This window comes from Neomonachus schauinslandi, chromosome 12, assembly GCF_002201575.2.
Source record: "Neomonachus schauinslandi chromosome 12, ASM220157v2, whole genome shotgun sequence".
Taxonomy (NCBI): Eukaryota; Metazoa; Chordata; class Mammalia; order Carnivora; family Phocidae; genus Neomonachus; species Neomonachus schauinslandi.
In genome coordinates, this window is record NC_058414.1 from 59,569,553 (window position 1) to 59,591,584 (window position 22,032).

The 22,032-nt window shown below is 45.5% G+C and overlaps 1 protein-coding gene across 1 annotated transcript in view; it reads left to right on the forward strand.

The window, feature by feature from the left end:
• Positions 1 to 22,032, forward strand: part of CHN2 (chimerin 2) — a 300,816-nt gene that overhangs the window by 182,024 nt on the left and 96,760 nt on the right. Inside the window, exons 5-6 of the mRNA XM_021689532.2 lie at positions 2,490 to 2,603; positions 4,398 to 4,683. Coding sequence (XP_021545207.1) covers positions 2,490 to 2,603; positions 4,398 to 4,683 — 400 coding nt within the window. The remainder of the gene's footprint in view (positions 1 to 2,489; positions 2,604 to 4,397; positions 4,684 to 22,032) is intronic.

Here is a 22,032-nt window from a genome sequence, read left to right on the forward strand (position 1 = left end):
TCTCTTCGGGAAACATATATGCATTTTTTTTCCTACTAGGAATCACATGAAACTGTTGACAATGGATACCTTTAGGAGAAGAGAGCTTTTACTCTGTAATGTTTACATTCTTACCTCTTACGTGCCTTTTAACTTTTGAATTTTCCCACTGTGCTTTGGTATGACTTTTATTCTTAAAACATGAATAAATTAATACCCACTAATTTGGGAAAATTAGAAAATATATAGGTAGAGAAGGTGGAGAACATCCTCAGCTCACCATGAAAAAAATCTTTTCTAACTTTTCCCCTTCATCTCATCCCTTCTGGTGTTTTTCTATGATGCTTTCTTTCTACAAGGAGGGGATCATAAGATATATATATCATGGATATTTTTAAACCCATGCATAAAGGGGGTGATGAGCCATAAGCTATTCACAGAACTGTAATTTTCTTCTTTTGAACAATTGAGTTCAATTTGGTTCTTGACGTGTTACGTCTGCTGCTGGCTATCAGCTAAACTGTGTCGAGGGAGTTAAGGATGAGATGCTTTCACAGTACCTGCCTGTTTGGGGTGTCCCTCCTCCGTGACAGTGGCCTGGAGCAAGGGAGTCAGGTTCCTGTGCCCTCTGCTGTGTGTGCTTCATCCTGCTGCGGTCATCCCCTCCCCTGCCCTGACCCACAGTCAGCTTGTGTCCTTTCTGACTCCACTGTGGGAAACTTTCCGATGCCCAGTGCCCCTCCTACTCCATACCATGTCCCTGTCACCACATACACACACATTTCTCTCTCATGTGCACACACACTCTCATACACACACATATATGCTCTCTCTCTCTCATAATCACACTCAGACACATGCTCTTCGTACACATGTCCACTGGCCCAGTGTCTGTGAGGCTCCCTCAGGTCTCCCGGCCCAGGCCATCCATCCTGCCCAGCTCATACTGCATAGGAGGTGTTCCCACAAGGTTCACAGGGTTCAGTGGCCACATGCCCAGTCAAAGCCCCCAACACCTCTGCTCTGGCTCCGAGATCCCCATACACTCATCTGGGATCCACCAGTTCCAATCTTGAGTCTGAGCTCTGCCCAAATTCCTCCCAGTCTCCCTCCTGCAAGAACAGGGGACACAGGTCTCTTTGGGGCAGACAGGTTGCTTATATGCCACATCCATCCTCACTTCAGAAAAGTGCTGCTCCAAGATCTCCACGTGTTGACTTTTGAGATTTAAAACCAAAATTTGGAAAGCAGAAAACCTTTCTCCCACCTTGTCACTGAGTCAGACTTTTGGGAGTTGATTTTGGATCTCAAAGCTACAGCTTCTTCTGGCTTCTCTCCCCTAAGAAAAAAGCTTCAGTTTATAAGGTCTACTCGTTAAGAAGGACAGAAGGGAATTAGGAAATAAATATTGCAATAGCATTTTACCCCCAAACTATTATCATGCTACCTTTGTCCTCACTTCATCTTCACATTCCTGGGGGAGAAGGCCAAAACTTGTCTAGCCAACTCCACCCCTCCCGCCCCCTTTCCGGTTCCAGGAAGGTGAAGGGATTCTCTGTCCAGAAAAATTTCTTCTCTAATTTATTCCCCAAAGATCTTCAAGTTTGGGTAATCCTGGGAAGAGGGTGTTATTCCCTCCCCCCGGACCCTGGGGTCCCTCAGCACTGGCTTCACTCCCCAACCCAGCTCCCCCACCTTCCTATGAAACATGAATTGATCAAATCTCTTGTAAGTGGTGGTGGGGTGGGGAGCTGTCTTTGCTTCAAGACAACAGAGAAGGTTCCCCAGGAGTCACTGTCTACTCTGTAGGCCTCGGACATGTGCCTCCAGAGCAAAGCAGTCATTAGCCAAGCCTGCATTCTTCCTAGATATGCTGTGTTTTCTACATGCATGTGTATTATTTTTAAAATTGCAGAAAAAAAATAATAAACGTTATCTTTTAAAAAGAACAATAGGTACATTTTTTTCAAACATATCCTGAAGCGATTGCTCTCAACATTAAAAGGAATGGAAGAATGTTGATTATAGCTGGCTATTGTTTCCAGAGAATGAGCCTCTAAAATTAACAACACCCTGCACCTGAAGTAAGCAAGTTGATAATCAATAGTGTTCATTAGCAATCCCGACAATACATAGTTTCTGTGTTTGAGCTGAGAGCTAAATTGGTAATTGCTCTTTTGTTATTCCCCATGGTTAAAGAAGGGGCCATAACCTGGCCTTTTGTTTTGACTTTAGCTTTCAGCTTGAGAGCAAAGACAAGAGCAGAAAGCCAGCTGGACTGAGTGTTCTTCATTTTGTTTTGCCTACCTGAATACTTCTTATAAGTTTGGGTGTTTGCTGAGAAGTAGTTCCAACTGCATCTTTAAGATATATGGTAGTTACTCCCCTCTTCATCCACGTGGGGGACAGTCGGTTCTGGGTGGCCCCGCCATCTTTTTTAGCCCAGCTGTTTGTGGTGCATAGTTTGTATGAGGTCTGCTGAGAACAAAGATGGTCCGTTCTCTCCTCAGGTTTCACGGGATCATCTCCCGGGAGCAGGCAGATGAGCTTCTCGGAGGCGTGGAGGGCGCCTACATTCTTAGAGAAAGCCAACGCCAGCCAGGATGCTACACGTTAGCTCTAAGGTGAACCTGATTTCATCCATTGTTGCTGCTGCTCTTCAAGTGACCTCACTTAATTTTTTCCCATTTTTTTTATTGCCATAAAATATGTGTAACATACAATTTACCATCTTCACCATTTTTAAGTGAGCAATTCAGTGGCGTTAAGTACATTCTTAGTGCTGTGCAACCATCTCCACTATGGGCTGGCAGGATTTTTTTCATCATCCCAACCAGAAACTCTACCCATTAACCAGCCTCTCCCCCTACTTATTTTTCATTTTTGTTTTGTTTACGGAGTACAAGTAGCATATTAGAGGCTTATACACTTCCTAGGCCACCGATGTTATCAGTAGGATGCACACTGAGGCTCTGTTTATGCACATACAGTAAACTGGGGAATTATCTGGAAAGTTAGTGCTCCTATAGCCACTTCTGCCTAAATCTGATCCAGCTGAGTGAGCAACGCCTCTGCCTCAGTTAGTTCCTGGGAGCCCTTGTCAAAAGTCTTCACCTCATGTTGTGTATGTGTGCCTGGACTGACGTGGAGTTTGTCCATGGGTTCTCTCAGGGTTTAACATTGACCCAAGGGTCACATCGACTCCCAACGACAGTCATGGCACTCCATACCTGCAAGCCATCAGAGCAGAGTTTTCTTGAGCCTTTTATCACAAAATCACAAGAACCGGAAATCACAGGGCCAGAAAAGCATTGCATTTTCTGCACTTTCCTAAACTCAATCAAATATTTGACGCCATTTGATCCTTATGGCAATCCCATAAGGTTTGGGGAAAGCATCCAATTCCAGAATTGAATTGTCTTCTGAAAGTTCATTTATGAACTCTTTGGAATTAGGAAGACCTTTCTCCATAGAAAGAATGGTATTAATGGAAACACTTCCCAGGCCGGCCCACAGTGGCATATTCCAGGTGACACCTCAATATTGTGGCCATAAAAGGCTACTTCCCAAGTTGCACCTCGGGATGGTTTGAACATATCTGAGATGATGTCATTATAAGAAAGTACTTCAAAAGCTAGTAAGTGCTCTAGGTATGCAAAGTATTTTCCTATCCCCCAGCCTCCAGCAGCAGGCACAGGCAGTCCCAGCGGGGAACCAAACAAGGGCTGTGAGATACAGGACCAAGGCCAAGAGGGCGCAGCTGGTGCTAAAGAGGGAGGACCTTATAGGTTAGATCCCTGGGATGCTGGCGGTGGCCGCTCCAGCGGGGAACTTCGCCCAGCTCCCCCCATCTCCCTTCTGTGGCACCAACTAGGGTGGGAGGCATGAGGTGCTCTGCTGGTGGTGGCCAAAAATGTCATAATAAGGGGACATCAGGGCGAGTGGTGGTAGCTTCCCCTGCAGAGGCAATTGCCGGGTATAGGGGAGGGGTGGAGAGCCAGGGCTAGTTTTCATCAAGAAAATTTAAAAGTAAAATATATGTAAACCAGGCTCTACCCTCTCACATTTACAAATGAGAATAATAAGGACTCAACGGCCTTAGTGATTTCTAAGATCCAGTGACACCATATGACTGCAGGGTGTTGAATCCCACCCCTGCCTCTCTCCAGGGGTGTAATCTCAAGCAGGTACATGATCTCTTCAAATCTCAGTTTTCTTAGACATAAAACCAGGGCAATAATTCTACCTGTCTCAAACTATGATAATTAAATGGGGGGGGAGGGTAAAAAAAAAAAATCATTCCAAGTGCCTCGTTCAGTGCCTGACATACATTATGCACTCAAAAAGTGTTAGCTGCTACTGTTCTTCCATGTTCTTACTTCTAACACTGTTGTGATTTCTCTTTCTCTTGGGGACAGGTTTGGAAACCAGACTTTAAACTACAGGCTCTTCTATGATGGAAAACACTTTGTGGGTGAGAAGAGGTTTGAATCGATTCACGATCTGGTCACAGATGGCTTGATAACACTGTACATAGAAACAAAAGCTTCTGAATACATTTCCAAAATGACCACAAACCCCATTTATGAACACATTGGATATGCCACTCTACTCAGAGAAAAAGTATCCAGGAGGCTGAGCAGGTCGAAAAATGAATCAAGGAAAACAAGCGTTACAAATGAAGAACACACAGCAGTTGAAAAGGTAAGCTACGTGTGTGACAGAAACAGTCTCTGCTCAATCTATGCTGAATAACTGCTTGATTAACTATGTATGTGATTGGCCAGAATGTTGGAAGAGACCCACTCCCACCCAAAGAAATCTAGAATGTTCTGCTAGGAGGGACCTTAGAAATCTTCCGGTTCAACGGAGGCCCGGAAGTGTGAATTCATTTGCCCAAACTCATACAGTCAGAGCGACGGCTTCACAAATAATTATTTGTGGGTTTATTCGGAGTTTGAAAAAAACACTTTATTAATGTTTTATGATGAAAATAGTCCTTGGTTTTAATTCCATTTGAGGCCCTACTGGCCATCTCTATGTCCACCTAACTATGCAAAATCGTGATATTTGTGTCTGCTTCTCTTAGGACCGAGTGACCATGTGTGATGCACAGGTCAGCCCTCCTGAAGGTGGTCTTACCTAGATAACAGCTTTTACTGACAGATACGGGAGCGTTATCGGGGAGGATGGCTATCTCTGGGAGGCTTAAAAGACGGGCTGTCCTTTGCCTCGCTGAGGATTAGAAACTCCTAAGTGGGCGATGTTCAAGCTGCATGGATGGTGGCAGGATGTGGCGGGGGAGATCTGATTTTCCCCTCCAGTAAGTTGCTGTTTATTTGACAGTCACCACCACAGTTTGCTAGCAGATTTTTTGGATGTGCCCCTTTAGGAACCATCTGCTTTGCCTGGTCCTGTGTGTTTTCCGCTGAAAGAAAGTGACAGCCAGTCCTACTGGTCAGCCCGCATTGAGTCTGTGCTGAACCCAGTGTTGAAGGCAAGCTTGGACTGGGACAGATATAAATGGGGGGGGAGCAGAATGGTGGGCAATCCTCCTTCTGGTGATCGCTAATCCTTAATTAAACCGGAACGGCGCCCCCACCCTCCCCTGTTGTCCAGTGTGAGCATAAAGCAAAGGAACCTCAGGTTGACTGGCTCCCTTGGCTTTGGGACAGGGACACACCAGAAATCACTGGAATAAGAAGGAGGGCAGAGATAGGCAGCACGGCAGTCCTGTTGGCAGAGACGGGCATGATCTTAATTGATTTGCTGATTGGATTTCAGAGCCTAGGAAAACCTTCCCCAAAATCACATCAGCTGAGCAGCTGGCCCATGAAAAAATTATTTGCCATTTTCTCTAACTCCAGTGTCTCCAAGGCACCTGTCATTCTTTTACATATAATTGATTTGGGAAATGGTGGGTTTTCTAATTGTTTACATTTTACCAAGAGGAAGGGAGGGGACATGAGCCCCAACTTTCAGAGTTTGTTCCGGTCCAGGCAAAAGCCATTCCTTAGTCTGTTTGTAAAATCTGTTCAAAAGTAATTTAGAATAGAAAATCTGGAAGCTGACCTTCCCAGCCATGACAAATCAGAAGATGAATTGTAAAATAAATCTCTGAAGCGGTGTTTATATTTCCGAGTCAGAGAGTAATGCCGCCAAAAAGGCAACCTGTTACAACGGCAGGCTACACAGTGGAACATTTCCAGGGAGAGAGGTGAGTAGAAAGAGTGCCTCTCGTATGTTTGGGATGAGAGTTTAGATTCTGGGTACTGAGTAGGTATTTCTAGAGCCTTGTCCTTCGCCAAGAGGGAAGTTTGGTCACAAAAAAACTGATATTTCTAGATGATATTCCCATAAGGAAACTTGCAGGACAAAACATGCCCTTCGTTGTAGATCATTTTGTATTGTATTTATTAAAATTAAAATTTGGAGGAAATTAATAATCAGATTAATAATCACTTTAGATGAGCTTCCCAGGACACTTTTACCTTTCTAGGAAAAGGTAAATAAAGAAAACATTGAAAGAAGAAGTCCACACACAGGGAAGGGTTTGATGGACAGGTGCTGGTGGTGTGAATTTTCTGAGACTAATGATGCAACATTTGGCTTTCCTGGGGGACATTCTGAACGCTGGGTCTGGTCATTTGCTGGAGGTCGCTCATTTTGTCAGTGAGTTTGTTAAGTAACTTGGTACAAATCCATCTCTTTCTCTCTGACCTGTATTGACAAGTGGAATTAATAAAAGTCTCAGTCTTGCCAGAAATTCTATTTCCCTGAAGGGCAGGTCAGTGGACTGTTGCCATGGAGGCAGAGACTAGAAAAGAGGTAGCGGAAACTTGAATGGATTGACTGAGAAGTGCCCGGGGCACCTGTCTGCTTCGATAATGGCGCATCGTGGAGGTTTCAATGAGTGAAATGGGTAGGTTTCCTAATAATTCTCAAACCCAGACAGCCCAGCATTTCATTTTCCAGAGTACTTAAACTTTGTTCGCCCATTTATTTTATTGATCATTTCCAAATGAATCCAGAGAGACAGTGGTACCTGAAAATCCAAGAATATTATCAGTGTTAATTGGCATAAAGATATTACCTACCCCATCAGAACTGAGTGGTTTCCAGATTTATCTCCTGTCGAGGTGGTTAACAGTGAACTTGATTTTAATAACTGTAAATGAGGCAGGGAGGTGGGGGGGGGGTGCAAAAAAAAAAAGTTGTGGTAGTTAGCCAATAGCAATCTCTTTCGTTTCTGATTCCTTATTTAATTGATTTTTAAAACATTTTGATATATAAGGGCCACCATTTGGTGCATTTAATTAAAATGGTCATGCCCGGTGTAATTTCTTTTATGAAACTTATTTCAGAATTGATTCCATAGGTGGATTATCTACTGACCTCCAAAACCAGCACTCTAAGCAATAGGATAACAATAGAATTTGACATTGGTTCAGGCATTTATAGTTTATAGATTTCACACATGTGAGGTAGTTTCCCATTCTATCCTCAGAGCAACTTCCGCAGGTACATAGAGTAGGAATCATTGTCCCCACTTCACTGAAAAAGTCACAGTGGCAGAGTGAGGAACCAAACCCAGATTTCTGAGCCCCACGTTCAGAGCTTCCTAAACATACAGAGCAGCGAGGCTCCATTCTGTTCCTATTGCCCTTATTGCTTTAAGCAAACACCCCTGGTTCTCCCCACGCTCAGTCAGTTGATGCTAACAATCACTCAATATTTCCATCATCTGCTTTTAAAAACACACTGCTATTACTAATTATAACAAGCTTTTTTATAACTAAGGATACTCTGCTGAATCAAATATATGGGACAAGAGTGTTTCAATGGCACATGTTTATTGGATAAATTTGGCTTGCTCGTATTGAATTGCATTTACGTTTTACTGGAGAAAAACCATCCGTATCCTTGATATAATAAAAGCAGAGTTTAGAATATATTATATCTTATCAGTTGATTCATTTCAATATTTTTTCTAATAGCAAAAGTTAGAAAATAGCCTTAAATGCCCATCAGTTGGGGGCTGTTTCGATGAATTAGGGCACACCCATGTGAAGTAATACCATGCAACCACAGAAAAGAATAAGGATACTCGTACGCACTGATATGGAAAGATTATCCGGAGTTATTAAATGCCAAAAACAACTTGCAATATAGTGTGTATAATATGGTTTCGTTTGTGTAAACCAGAAGAAAAATGGTTTTACGTGTTTTTTCCCTGCAAAATCATAAGCTGTCCCTTGAAGGATACAAGAACTAGTATCATTGGTTGCCTGTGTGTGTGTGTGAGGCGGGTAATCTGGGAAATAAGGGTGGGAGGAGATTCTTCCCTGCTACTATTCATACTCTTTGAATTTTGAACCACCATAAATGCAGCATTCTATTCAAAAAATTAAATAAGAAAAAAATGCATTAGGTTTTAAATTCACATATGCTAGAGCAAACCCCAAATAAAACATCTTCTGTACTCAAGGCACACACACACACACACATACACACACACGGAGCAAGCAGTTCCAGCCTCTGGACCCAGACCGTTTTTCCCACCCCTTTGCACGGGTCCCCTTCCCTATCCTGAGAGCTCCCTTTTCCCTTCATCTCTCCCTTGGATGCCTAACAAAGAGTCTATGTGTAGCAGCCTTTAAGGTTGTGGCCAGAAGAGGGTAAAGGACCAAAATCACCACATAAAGACTTTGATGTGACTGTCCTGGAAATGGGTTGGCTGTCGCTTCCTCACTAGCACTGCTCCCCTGGGATCCTGCCCAGCCCTCCCCCCATGTTCCATGCCTTTCCCCCCACCCCACCTCTGCTTTCTCAAGCTGTGAAGACCAACTCCCTGATTCCTCTTGCTTTCCTAGGGCAGCAGGGAAGCCCTCTGGCTTCTGCTTGTCTTCCTGTGAAACCAGGAAGAGTGACCTTTCCCTGATTGAAGGGCTCTGCGTCTGGTTAGGACGCCCTCCTCTGCAGATGAGCTGTTTCAGACAGGAACACTCTCTCTCCAACCCCAGTCCACCTTTTTTTTTCCTTTTTGAAATAATTCTCTTCTTCACATCCAGGGGGATCCTCTCATTGTTTATTTTGCTGTTTCGACCCTAAGAACCAGCTAGCCTGCCAGAGAGCTTTGCCCAGCAATGACATTACATTTCCCTCCACTACCCTGGAGCCGGAGGGCGTAGCCACACCAGGGAACAGATCTCCAGGCCTCGCTGACTGACAGAAGCCTCACAAGTCAGTTGAGCTGAGACTGAATGGTTCTCCCCTCCAGTCTCACAATGGTACCTAAGTGTTGGTAGCCCTTGGTGACTTTTTGTTCATCAGAGTGTTGCTCTTGCTTTTGTTGTTTTCATCTTAGAAACGTGATTGGCTTTGTCTGCAGGACAAAGTCCAAATTCCTCAGCAGGACATTTGTAGCTTGTCTGAGCCTGGGCTCCTCTGGAAGCAGAGCCTGAGATAAGGGTTTGGTACATTGGTAATTTGGGGAGGCATTCTTTTTTTTTTTTTTTTTTGAGATTTTATTTATTTGCGAGAGAGAGAATGAGAGACAGAGAGCATGAGAGGGAGGAGGATCAGAGGGAGAAGCAGACTCCCTGCTGAGCAAGGAGCCCGATGTGGGACTCGATCCCGGGACTCCAGGATCATGACCTGAGCCAAAGGCAGTCGCTTAACCGACTGAGCCACCCGGGCGCCCATTGGGGAGGCATTCTAATGAGCAGGAAGGAGAGATCAAGGAATGAAACCGATGAGAGGAGAAGCCAGTAGAAATGGATGTTATTGAGTTGAGCATCTTCTGAGAAGCCATGTAGAATTGCTCCTAAGAGGACTTGAGGAGGGGGCACTGTTTATCTACCACCTCCTGCCTCCTGTCCTCTATTGGCTGAGGGGTGCTTGTGAGCTGTTAAGTCCCTCAGACACCAGGCTGTGCATGTGGAGAGCCAGGTGGGTGCCCACAGGCATCCCAGACAGTCCTGTCAGAGAAGCCCCAGACAGAAAGCGAGAGGTGCATGGTGCATGGTGAGGACAGCTGCTAACGGGCGGTCCTGTCAGGAGGCCAGCTGCTGCAGCAAAGCCTGGGGTAACGGTGGTGAGGGACACTCAGAAACGTGATGCCTGGGTGGCTCAGTCGTTGGGCATCTGCCTTCGGCTCAGGTCGTGATCCCAGGGTCCTGGGATCAAGCCCCGCGTCGGGCTCCCTGCTCCGCGGGAAGCCTGCTTGTCCCTCTCCCACTCCCCCTGCTTGTGTTCTGTTTCTCGCTGTGTAAATAAATAAAATAAATAAATAAAATCTTTAAGAAACAAACAAACAAAAACGAATGGAAACGCCCATTACAGCCCGGCCCCACCTCTCCCAGCCTGTCTCCCACCGCTGCCCTCCCTCACCAGCCTGCCCTCCATATATGTGCCTGTCCCCTCGCTTCCCCTCCCCCTACAGCCGTGTCTGAAGGGCCTTCCCCTCCTGTGATCTGTCAGCTCCTGTCCATCCTCTAGCATCCAGCACAGCCTCTCTGGTAAAACCCCCTGGGGCTCACCCTCCTTCACACACTCTCAAGAATCGCTCCCACCCCAAAACAGCCCCCGAGCTTTGCACTTAATCTTCATGATAATTTAACATGCTGCATTCTAAGTGGTTGATGAGACCACTGGTTCTCAAAATATGGCCCTCAGGGACCAGCAGCATCAGCAGCACCAGGAGACTGATGAGAAGCACCCCTGCTCAGGCCCGCCCAGCACTGCTGGATCAGGGACCCTGCAGGTGGCACCTCAGTCTGCGTGTGAGCAAGCCCCCAGGGTGGGATGCCGCTGTTTGGATGCCTCTCCTCCCTGAGCAGCTGCCCTGTCCGAGGCCCAGGTCACCCTGCGGTTCACTCCCCAGCTCTAAAGCTCGGCCCATGAAGGGCTCGGCAGGGGACACACCACCCAGTGAACAGCAGATGGCTAACTTTAAAATGGAACAGACTGTATCACATTCACCCTGAGGAACATGCATCTCAAATACACCGAGACGTGTGGTTATCTCACATCCCCCCTCTTCCCGCCCTTACCTCTGGCCGGCTCCTTCCTCCTGGGGCTAATTTGACTCAGGGGGTGGCAGGAGCAGCTCCTGGAGGAGGAGGGTCTTGGAGACCATTTTGTGCAGCCCCTCTGTTTTACACAACAGGAAACTGAGGCACCCAACTCATTAGTCTTGGAGTATTTCAAAGACATCCAGATGTCATGAAGGCTTGGATAGAAAAAAAAAAAAAGGCTTTAAAGTACCCTGCAACTTAGAAGTTCTCTTAAAGTTAAGATCTTTGAGGAACACAAGTTATACCTATAGGACTTCTATGTGAATGATTGAAAAGTGAAAAATGAATTCCGATTATAGTTAGTCTAGAAGGTATCCCAGCCATCAGAACCCAGCAGGAAATGGAAGACATAGTCACTGGGATTTTAAAGAAAATTTGATTAATAAGGGATTTTTCCCAGCGGCTGGCAGTGGTGGGAAGCTGTTACCTCCCCAGGGCTGAAGGGACCCAAAGAAGGCACTGAGGTTACTGGTGTCTGATGAGAGCTGGAGTGGGGTTCTCCACAAGAGGGGGGCTTCCATAAGAAAAGGGCTCCCACAGAAGGGGGGCTTGCACAGAAGGGGGCTTACATGATAGGGGGTTCCCACAGAAGGGGGTTCCCACAGGAGGGGGACTCCCATAGGAAGGAGCTCCCACACAGAAGGGAGCTCCTACCGGAGGAGGGCTTGCACAGAAGGGAGATTCACATAGTAGGGGGCTGCACAGGAGGGGCTCCCATAGTCAGTCGGGGGTAGAGCCGTGCAGCCACTGACCTGCCATATTACCCAAAAAGGGGGGGGGTGGGAAGGAAATAACCCAACTTCTCTCTCCTCTATCCTTTGATCTCCTGCCAATACCTTCCACTGGACAAACTCAACCAGAAGCCAGAGAGCAAAAGAGCTGGGGATATGGTCCACATGAGTCAGTCTCCCCACCATAGGGAAAAACAGGGCAGAGAATGAATTGAGGGAGGGGAGGAGAGCATGGCAGAGAATAACCAATGCAAGGAGTGAATGCAGACCAATTCCACTGCTCACTGTGTTAGCACTGTTCTAATTACTGTATAAAGTTCTGGTTCAGACGCCATAATTGGCATTAATGCCAGATAACGAGGTAGCCCTTTTCCTGGATGGGCTCCTCAGCTGCGCCATTATGGAAAGGATCTTGGTTCTGGGGGGCACAAGGCTCTGTGACTTGATTAAGGACGGTTGATTCAAACATAGTATTGCTCATAGCCCTTCACCAAGCAGAGGGGCTGCTTTCATTTGCCAGAGAAAGAGCCTAAATTGTTAATGTAGAAAACATCAAGGAACTGAAAACGCTCCGCTTATATTTACAGGGTCTGGAAAACCTGTAGATCTGCCCTGACAGGAGGTCCCTTGGAAATAATATGTAACTGACATAACCAGTCTTTTCTCCGGAGTCAAGGATAAATGGAGATGAGCATGACTTAGCTAGTAAAAGTGACAGGTACGGTAATGACTCTTCCTACCTCGCACACACAGAGTCATAAAATGGAATGGGATACGATGCGGTAAGAATGGATTTGAACTTAGATCACATTTGCTCATGAAAGCAGGTTTTATGGGGCCTTACTTTACATCCGAATCCCCTAATGGGGTGGGATTTGTCCTGCAGTCTGAAAAATAGTTGATTTGGCTAGGTCAGTTGTTCTCAAACTCGCTGCAGCTTAGAATCACCCTGGGAGCTTTAAAAAAAAATGCCCACGTTTGGCCTCTCCTGACTTCTTGAATTAAGGCCTCCCACCAGTGAAGTTCAGGCATCTGTATTTTTTTTTTTTAAAGATTTTTATTTCTTTATTTGAGAGAGAGACACAGCGAGAGAGGGAACACAAGCAAGGGGAGTGGGAGAGGGACAAGCAGGCTTCCCGCTGAGCAGGGAGCCCGATGCGGGGCTCGATCCCAGGACCCTGGGATCATGACCTGAGCCGAAGGCAGATGCTTAACAACTGAGCCACCCAGGCACCCCTAGGCATCTGTATTTTTAAGGTCTCCCAGGTGATCCTAAAGTTCTCATCCCTTGGTTAGATGAAAGGTGAGACAGGAGGTAAAGGTTCCAGATACTCGGAGCATTTTCTCTTAGTGATAACCTCTACCACCTGCTCTAATGCCTCTCCTAGGCCCTAATTTAGACGTTGAGATTCATTCTCTACCTTCACCTACACATTAAAAGTCCTCCATGAAAACATACGTTAAGGTGGTAAACTCTGGTGGTTCAGAGGTTTGCTTTGCTCTTTTTTTTCCCCTGGCTCCTTTTCTCAGATCATTGGCTAAAATTTAAATGATGGGAAAAATCAACTGGAATAAGATTAAAAGAATTAAATGAAGGGACAAGGAAAAATCAATGCCTCTTCCTTATAGGCCAGCTGGTTAGTTTCTTAATGGCAAAGTTTATAGGACTATGATTCTCAACCTTGGCTGCCCACTGGAATTTACTGGGGAGTTTTCAAAAATACCAATGCCTGGGCCACATCCCCAGAAAATCAGATTTAACTACTAGCGTAAGGCCTGGCGTCTGGATTTTAGATGCTCCAGGTGATTCTGATCTGCCGCTAAAGCTGAGAACCCTTGCTATAGAATAACTCAATCCATCTTTTATCAGAAAGCTTCTCCTTTTTACTAATCCCTCATATCAGTGAACTCAAGGTTAGAAATTTACAGAAACAAAAAGGAAAGTTTTTGTCAGTATTTGTCAGAATAAGGATGCGCTAAACACTCTTTATTCCTCCCTACCTGAATCTAGAAAACAGCCAATTTAGGGATGCGGCCCTTGCTAAAGTATTTTTATGTAAGCAGTGCCATCTAGTGCCTAGGAGGAGAGTTACCTGCTCGTGACCATCTCGAAGGACCACACTTACCAGATGTGGGAGTAATGAGCAAGAACAAATTTTCAGCAATGAATCCACTGCATCGTTCCCACTTCCTCAGGTTTGATAGCACAGATCAGGCTATGCAATGGCTAGGGGGTGTCCTTTTTGTAGCGCGTGCTCATTCTCTGTAAGCAGGTAGGCAGCCCTGCCAGGTTGGGATGCTAAGATGTAGAAATGGTCCCAGTGATCTGATTCACTGGGATTCTGGTCCAGAGGTGCCCACACTTTCTGGCTTTTTCATAGACTCTCTAAAATTTCTGAGAACCCCCAAAAAGCTTTTATTTATATGAGTTGTATATATATATTGATATTTACTGTATTTCAAAGTAAAACTGAGAAAAATGTTATTCTTTTAAACATAACAGTAATAAATTTATTGTGTGTTTATGTAAGTAGCATATTTTTTTGTGAAAAATAACCCCATTTCCCAAAACAAAACAAAATCTAGTAGGGATACTGGCATTGTGTTCCATTTTCGTAAATCTCTTTAGTGTCTGGCTTAACGGACAACCCATGGATGCTCACATCTGCTTTTGTATTCAATCTGTGATGAAATATTGTTTTGTTTGAAGTATAGGAAGAAACTCCGGCCTCACACAGATCTGTGTCATTGAGAAAAGGAAAAATGTGGGGTTTTTGTAGCCTTTTTAGATAAATGTGATTTAAAAAAATAGACCAAAACTTAACAAATGATAGTTTCTCAGAGGCTAGTTGCGATGTCAATCAGTGGACAAGACAATTAATAAATATAGTTTTTTTAAAAGATTTTATTTATTTATTTGACAGAGAGAGACACAGCGAGAGAGGGAACACAAGCAGGGGGAGTGGGAGAGGGACAAGCAGGCTTCCTGCCAAGCAGGGAGCCCGATGTGGGGCTCGATCCCAGGACCCTGGGATCATGACCTGAGCCGAAGGCAGACACTTAACTACTGAGCCACCCAGGCGCCCCTAAAAATAGTTTTGACCACACGGACCCTCTGACAGTCTCTTGAGGTCCCTTACACTTTGAGAACTGCTGCTGTCGGCAGACCTCTGGTGGGTGAAAAGCACACCTTTTAGAGAAGTTTATATTTGTATGTCTCCAGGCAGGTGTTTGAGGGAATCAGTATGCCGTTTTCATCACCTTTGACTGTGGACGGTAAATGAGGCTGTCACCTAGGACCACTGTCCACCTGCGGTTACTGCAGTCTTTGCCCTCATTGTGACCTCAGAGCTCCTCCCATTAGCTTTCCCTGGGGATGGGCAGCAGAACTGCCCCTGGGCCTGTGTCATTTGAAACCGCTTTCCAGGTAATTCTGATGTATTGTCCCAATAAAGAACCATGGACCCAGTTCTACTCTCCTCCCTGCAGAGATGAGAAATGGGCCCAAAGCAGTGAATGCTGGTGGGATGAGACACAACTTTAGGGAATCCCACTACTTTCTTTCTCTGGCCCCTCTCTTTCTTTTTCCTCCAGTGCTTCTCCTCCTGCCATCTTTGTGTCTCTCTAATCAAGATTTCGCAGTCTCCCCACCTGCACCCCATTGGTGAGTCACTCTCATCTTTGCCACCCAGAACCTATGCATCCTCTTCAGGAAACTGCACCCAGGGCCATCTCCCCGCCCACTCTCAAGTTATATGCTTCTGGTGCAGTCGAACCCAGTCCCTGAGCCCAGAGGTGGACTTGTCATTCAAGGCTGATCCAAGGGGTCACATTTCCCTGGCCACTGGGGTTGGTTCAAGAGTGGGCATGCAGTCAAATCAGAGCCATTGAAATCAGTAGACTTTCACAAAGAAGGCCGATTGCCCTTTTTTTCTGCTGAGTTGGATTCAGCCGGAAGTAGAGTCTGAGCGGCTGAAGTCTTTCCTCTGAGCCCGAGAAAGTGGAGCTGGAAAGGGAGAGAAACTGAGTCCTCAGAACTTGGTCTGTGCCTCTACCAGAGCTGCCCCTACAGCCTGCCACCCTCTGCTGGATATTTCAGTCATGCCAGTTATGTGAGTCACTTAATTCCTGTATAACTTCTTAGCTGTGGGAATGGGAATGTTTGGGTTGAGGTTAGATGTCTACTGTCTTTATAGCCAGAAGAACTCTCATACCGCCCCCCACCCTCTTCTATCCTGCACCGACTGCCCACCTTATTGCGAAAGCGAAAGCTCAAGTCTTCAAATTCAGACCCATTTTAATTTTAGTCAAACAGTCCACACTATTCTTCCTTAACGTGATGATGTAACATCGGAAAAGGGAACATCTAGTATTTAGTGAAATGGGTAGGAATGTTGTACCTGGATCTCCAGGTGGACATCGGAAATAACCCAAAACCCACTTCTGGAGTGCATCATCGCTCCATCTCTTTCCCCCTGGCTCTGCCATAAGTGCGTCTGTAGACCTCTTAATAATTATATGCACTTAAATAAGATTAAGGCAAAATGTTAAAGAGTCCTAGTGAATTCTGATGAATCAGATTTTTATCTACTCATGATTTTGCCCAGAATTTTTTTTAACAAAATGGAAAGAAACATTTCTAGCCGGAGTGTTGGATCTGGCCAAAGAGAGCCTCTGTTGAACCTCCCCCCCTCCCCCAGGTTATTAGTAAAATAGATGATATAAGCTGGAAACCTGCAGCAAAAAGGCGACATATTATCTGTAGTATTTATGAATTAAAAGCTTGGTCTATAACAATTTGTGGGGTTTTTCCCAGCTGTGGGGAAGAGGAAGGATTTTGTTTCCTGAATAATTTCCATTGACACTAATGGCAATGAAATGGTCAAGGCTCCATCTTGGGTTGTTTGTTTCCATTGCCTCTGGAGCAGGTTGCAGAACAGGCATTACTCATTTCTCAGTAATGAAATGTCTGGCTGGGCTTTATGATGATCATTTATAAACGTCCCAATTGGTTTTGTCTCTCCTCATACATAAGCACTTGGAAGTTTCCAGAAAGTTAATATTTCACTTTGTACCTAGTCTCTATTTATGAAGCTAATGAGGCCCGACCATCAGAAGAGTAAGTTAAAGTTTCCAAATGCAACTTTTACAGTTCTCTTGTGACTTGGTGGCTTAAAAAACAAAACAAAACAAAGCAAAAAAACGAGTAAGAAGTCAACTCACTGTCACTTGCAACAGAACCTTTGTTAACACTCAAATTGAGAGTCAGAAATATGACATGTAATTATGAGCTGTGCATGTCCCAACATGCCTTCCACAGAGTAAGGGTAGTTCTATCGTACTGCAGTGTATATAAATTACATGTAACACCACTCATGATATAGGTAGGTGATTTCTATTATTTTTAATCCTGAATGATTTTAGGAAAGTTACAGTTACAACAAGAACAACAACAATTCTACATTTATCAAGCATGGTGTAGATTTTAATCCTTCATAAACCAAAATCGTTTCACTCGGCTTCATAACAATCTTTAAGTCTCGGGCTCCCTACTCTTTGTCAGCAAGAAGCAAGAAAACCGAGGGTTGGAGGGGTCCAGGGATTGGGCCAGGGACAGAAAACTAGTGACTTGCGAGTCATAGAACTAATTCCTAGTAACTACCATGGGGCTGGTTTGACTGTAAGGCTTCTGTCCTCCCCACTGCACCACACTGACAAAGGAAACCAATACGCTTGGTGTCTAATTTTAAAGCTTCGAAACAAAGCATTCTAGGGGGAATTGTTTTGCTCCTCACATAGAAGTTCTCCATTCGCTCTGTGGATGATTCTCATCGTCTTCTGCTCTTGACTAACTTGTTCTTATGAAGAAATATGTGTGGCTGAGGGAGTTCCTTAAGAAGACAAGTGCTCGTTACAGACAAGCATGCCTACCTGGGCAATTTCTAAAAGAACACTCCTGTGTGCATCTTTTAGTCTGGAGCTCCGTGAGTTGAAAAGGATTTGGCAATATTGAAAAGCTCTATCTATCTCTGCTAAATCCCAAAGTGACAACTATGATATGCATGCTTTCAGCTGCAAGCATCTCACTTCTTCCAATCATGATGGGAGAAATCGGGGTGAGAGGAAACTGAAACCACAGGTACCCGCTAACACGGGACTCAGTTTCCCCTCATGGTAGCCTTGAAACACCAGCTGAACTCTGGGATTGTAGAACGATATACATGGAGCTTATAAGGAACTGGATTTGTTTTCCTCTGGTGGGCTACATGTAGCAATCAGCTGGGTCACAGGGAGAAGGAGAAACACTAGCGTTCACTGAGTTTCTGCCAGGTACCGGGGGCCGTAGAGATGCTTTTGGTTGGCTGTATGCTGTCCCCACAGCAGCTCTGGGAGGCAGAAATTGGGGTGGCTGGAGTAACTTACTCATGACCACTCAGCTGGCAAGCTGGGCCCCAAACCCTGCGGGTCCTGACTTGAAAGCCTCTTCAAGAGCTCCTGGCTCCCTGATAGTGAATTCCTTGGCGTGGCCTTTTATGACCTTGTCCCCTTGCCCCAGCACCCTGCGTGCGTGTGCACACATCTTGCCCTCATCGTCTTCCTCCCCCAAGCTGTGTCCAAGAGGCCCGCGTTGCCGCACCATTATCGTTTTCTGAGCAAACCAGCTGCTTTCACACCCTTCAGCATTCACCCAGCATCTTCCCCTCAGCAATGTTCCTCCTCTCCTCTCACCCAGCCCCCTGCCTTGACGTAGGGAATGCTTACCTATCTTTCCAGACCAAGCTCAAGCATTTCCTGACCTGCAAAGTCTTCCTCAACCCCACCCAAACCTTCCTGGACATGCCTTCCTTTGGCCGCCTCACTGTGGCTTAGATAGGACTCTGATTATACCCCACTGGGGGGGGGGGGGTGTCATTCATTCAGTCCTTCATTCTTAAACTGTGAATAATTACTAATGATAATTAGATATTCATTGGGCCCCTAATCTGTGCCGAGCGCTGTTCTTCTCATAGCTGGCCGATCACACTGACAAGGGCTAGCTCAGGACGGGCCAGTGCTGCAGGCACAGTAAGGGAGGCCCTGGGTCTCTCTGCTAGAGCAATTAGGGAAGAGGCGTGTTCTCCTTTCAAAGAGGGTCATTTGAACAACGCCAGCCTTGGTCTATGAGCCAGTACATCTCCCTTTCTTTTTTGTTCTTGTGCTAGTTTGAGTAGAGTTCCTGTTTCCTGCAGCCAAAATAGCTCTAATGGAGTCCCAAAGGAAAGCGGGCCCGTGCCTGGGAGAGAAGGACCTTCTAGAACAGGGAGGAGTGTGGCTTGGCAGACAAGAGGGTCAGGTAGGGGAAGGGAGGCTGATGAGTTGGACGAGCTTGAGAAGGGACACAAAGGCAGGCTGAGAAGTGTGGATGTTATGCCTGAAAGCTTGAGGAGCTGCCAGGGATGTGAGTTGTGGAAAGATGACTGATGTGGGTCATCATGGCAGCTGGGTTGGAGGGGAGAGCCCAGGACAGCAGAGGAGGCAGATGTGGGGATTCTGGCACATCTGCTGCTTCAGTTTCAAAAGCCAGTAGCTTTTGGCAAGTTTTTAGAAGCCAACCTTTTCCGTTTTTAAATGGTGGCACTATGACCCAAGCTAATGGTCATCCTCCTCTTCCGATTTTGCAAAGCCCAAGTGTGGTAAATGGTTTCTCACAAGTTTCTCTAGGTTTGGGATGCAAGGGGAGAGCTAGAAACCCATTACCACACTTTTGCACATAAATTGGGCCCCACAGACCTGCATTGGCCCAAAAGGCTTATCTGTTCAAGACGTGACCGTCTATTCTCCAAAGCCCTCTGCCAACGGCTCTTAAACACACACTCCAAATAAATGTTTGTTAAACGAATGAATGTGTTTGTATTCATCCCTCATTCCGCTGTCCCCTAGCAAAGAAAGAAAGAAAATGTGTGCCTTTCTTTAAATGCTGTGGACTTTAAAACATAATCAATATTGAATTTGGTAATAAAATAAAAATACTCATTAACCTGGACTTCACAAATCCTGACCTTTAATACTCACAAAAAAATTACCAACTAATTAAATAGTTTACAGGATATTAAAATGGAAATGGTTATTACTTAAGAGAGCAAAGGTTTTCTTCCAACTCAGTGAGAGTATACAGCTAGACCCGGGGTAAAAAGAGGTCAGCAGTGTTCAGGCTGCTAATCACATTTTCTCTGATCCAGTGGTTCTCAGATTTGAGCGTACACGAAAATCCCCTGGAAAGTTGGGTCATACACAGATTTCCCGGCCCCACCTCCATCAGTGCAACACAGTAAGTCCCCCAGCCCAGCTTCCCAGGAGATGAAGGACCACACCTTGAAGCCACTGGTCTAATCAGTACGGCAGGACAATAACTAACTAGATAAGGCACTCTGGGACTAAGGCAATGTGATAGTTGATTAATAACATATATAACTATTATACATATAATAATCATTTATTATATATCATTAACTATCACGTTGCCCTAGTCCCAGAGTTGCTTTATATATTATATAATATATTATTATATATTAATATACTTATATATAGTATATACTTGTTGAATATTGTCTGTATAATATAGTGTGTGTGTGTGTGCGCGCGCGCACCCACGTGGGTGGGTGTTCCCAGCATTCTTCACTCCTCCCCTCCTAGAAGATAAGCAGGTATCCTCCACTGCTTTTTTGTGACCTGTTTGCCTCTGTTATGAGACTCTCTTTGGTGGCCTCTGAAGGGCATCTCCCTGTGCAGCAGGTGCAGCCCAGTGGTTAAGGACCCTGGGCCCTAGACCAGTGGTTAAGGACCCTGGGCCCTAGACAAAGTGGCTGGCCATATGGCCCTTGGCAAGTCACTTAAACTCCCTGTGTCCTCATGTGAGGATGATTACAGCACTAGCCTCATGTTTCTCCCTTCATGGTGATCTCTGAACACCCCATGCCCGTTCCAGCCACCACGGCATTGCTCACCATGAGCGCCTCAGCCGGCAACGCTCTCCCCCTTCTGAGCCCTGCCTGTGCCCGCTGCCATCCCTGTGATTTTCATCCCAGCCTTCCTTCCCAGAGCCAGCCCTCAACCAAGGGAGGGCCTCTCCCACTGTCCTTGGTGCTCTTCCCAACCCCCTTTCTTTCTTTGCACCCCCGTCAGCATCCTACTCATGTCTTCTGAGGAGCCCCGGCTGTATTCTGCTACAAGTTGTTTCATGTTGGTCTCCCCAGCTCTGTTAGGAGAGTTAAAAGGGCTGCACCTTATTCAGTTCAGCCGCCTTGCAGGACTCACTGCAGTGAATGGACTTTTGTACTTGCTGGGCACTGAGTGTTTGTTGAGGGAAAGGAAGAGAAGGAAGGAAGGAGGAAGGATGGAGGAAGGAATTTTCCCACATTGTTCACTGCTCGTGTAACATTTTTACTGTAACTTTTGAAACTAGAGGAAAATCTGTTAGGTAGAAAGCCTAGAAATTATTTAGGTCAAACCATATGAAACTGCTGATATTTGATTATTTTTCTTCTACAAATAAGGCAATTTCATGTGGCTCGAACTGGCATCTGTTTTTTTTTTAAGATTTTATTTATTTTAGAGCATGAGAGAATAAGCAGAGGGGAGGAGAGGAGCAGAGGGAGAAGGACAAGCAGACTCTGTGCTGAGCATGGAGCCTGATGCGGGGCTTGATCCCACGACCCTGAGATCATGACCTGAGCTGAAATCAAGAGTCGGACGCTTAACCGACTGAGCACCCAGGCGCCCCCAAACGGATATCTATTTAATATGAGTGCTTTGATCCTAGTAAGTATAAAAAGTTATACTTGCTCAGCATATACTTAACACACTGAATACTCATTTATAAGTCTACAACAAGAACACGGATGGACTAAAATCCTGGGTTCTGAAGGGCCAGACAGGATGATTGATCAGAGTAATAGTATTCAGTTGGCACTAGGTGGCATATCTTTTTAAATTTTCTAGGAACTGGTGACTGTTACACTATTCCTTAAGGGTTTGTTTGTTAAACATCTCTAGAAACCCCCAAATCCACTGTCGAGGTCAAACACCTTAAGGGTTTGTTTGTTATTAGTTAGCTAGATAGTCTGAAACACTCCCCCCCCAATTCTAGACCCAGCACTGTGTTCTGAGCCTACTACCAGAGTAAAACTCAAGCTACAGAAACAGACGGGTCCAGCACCTTTCTCGTACTTTCAGTGAAGGTCAGCTTGGGTTCATTTCTCTTCCGC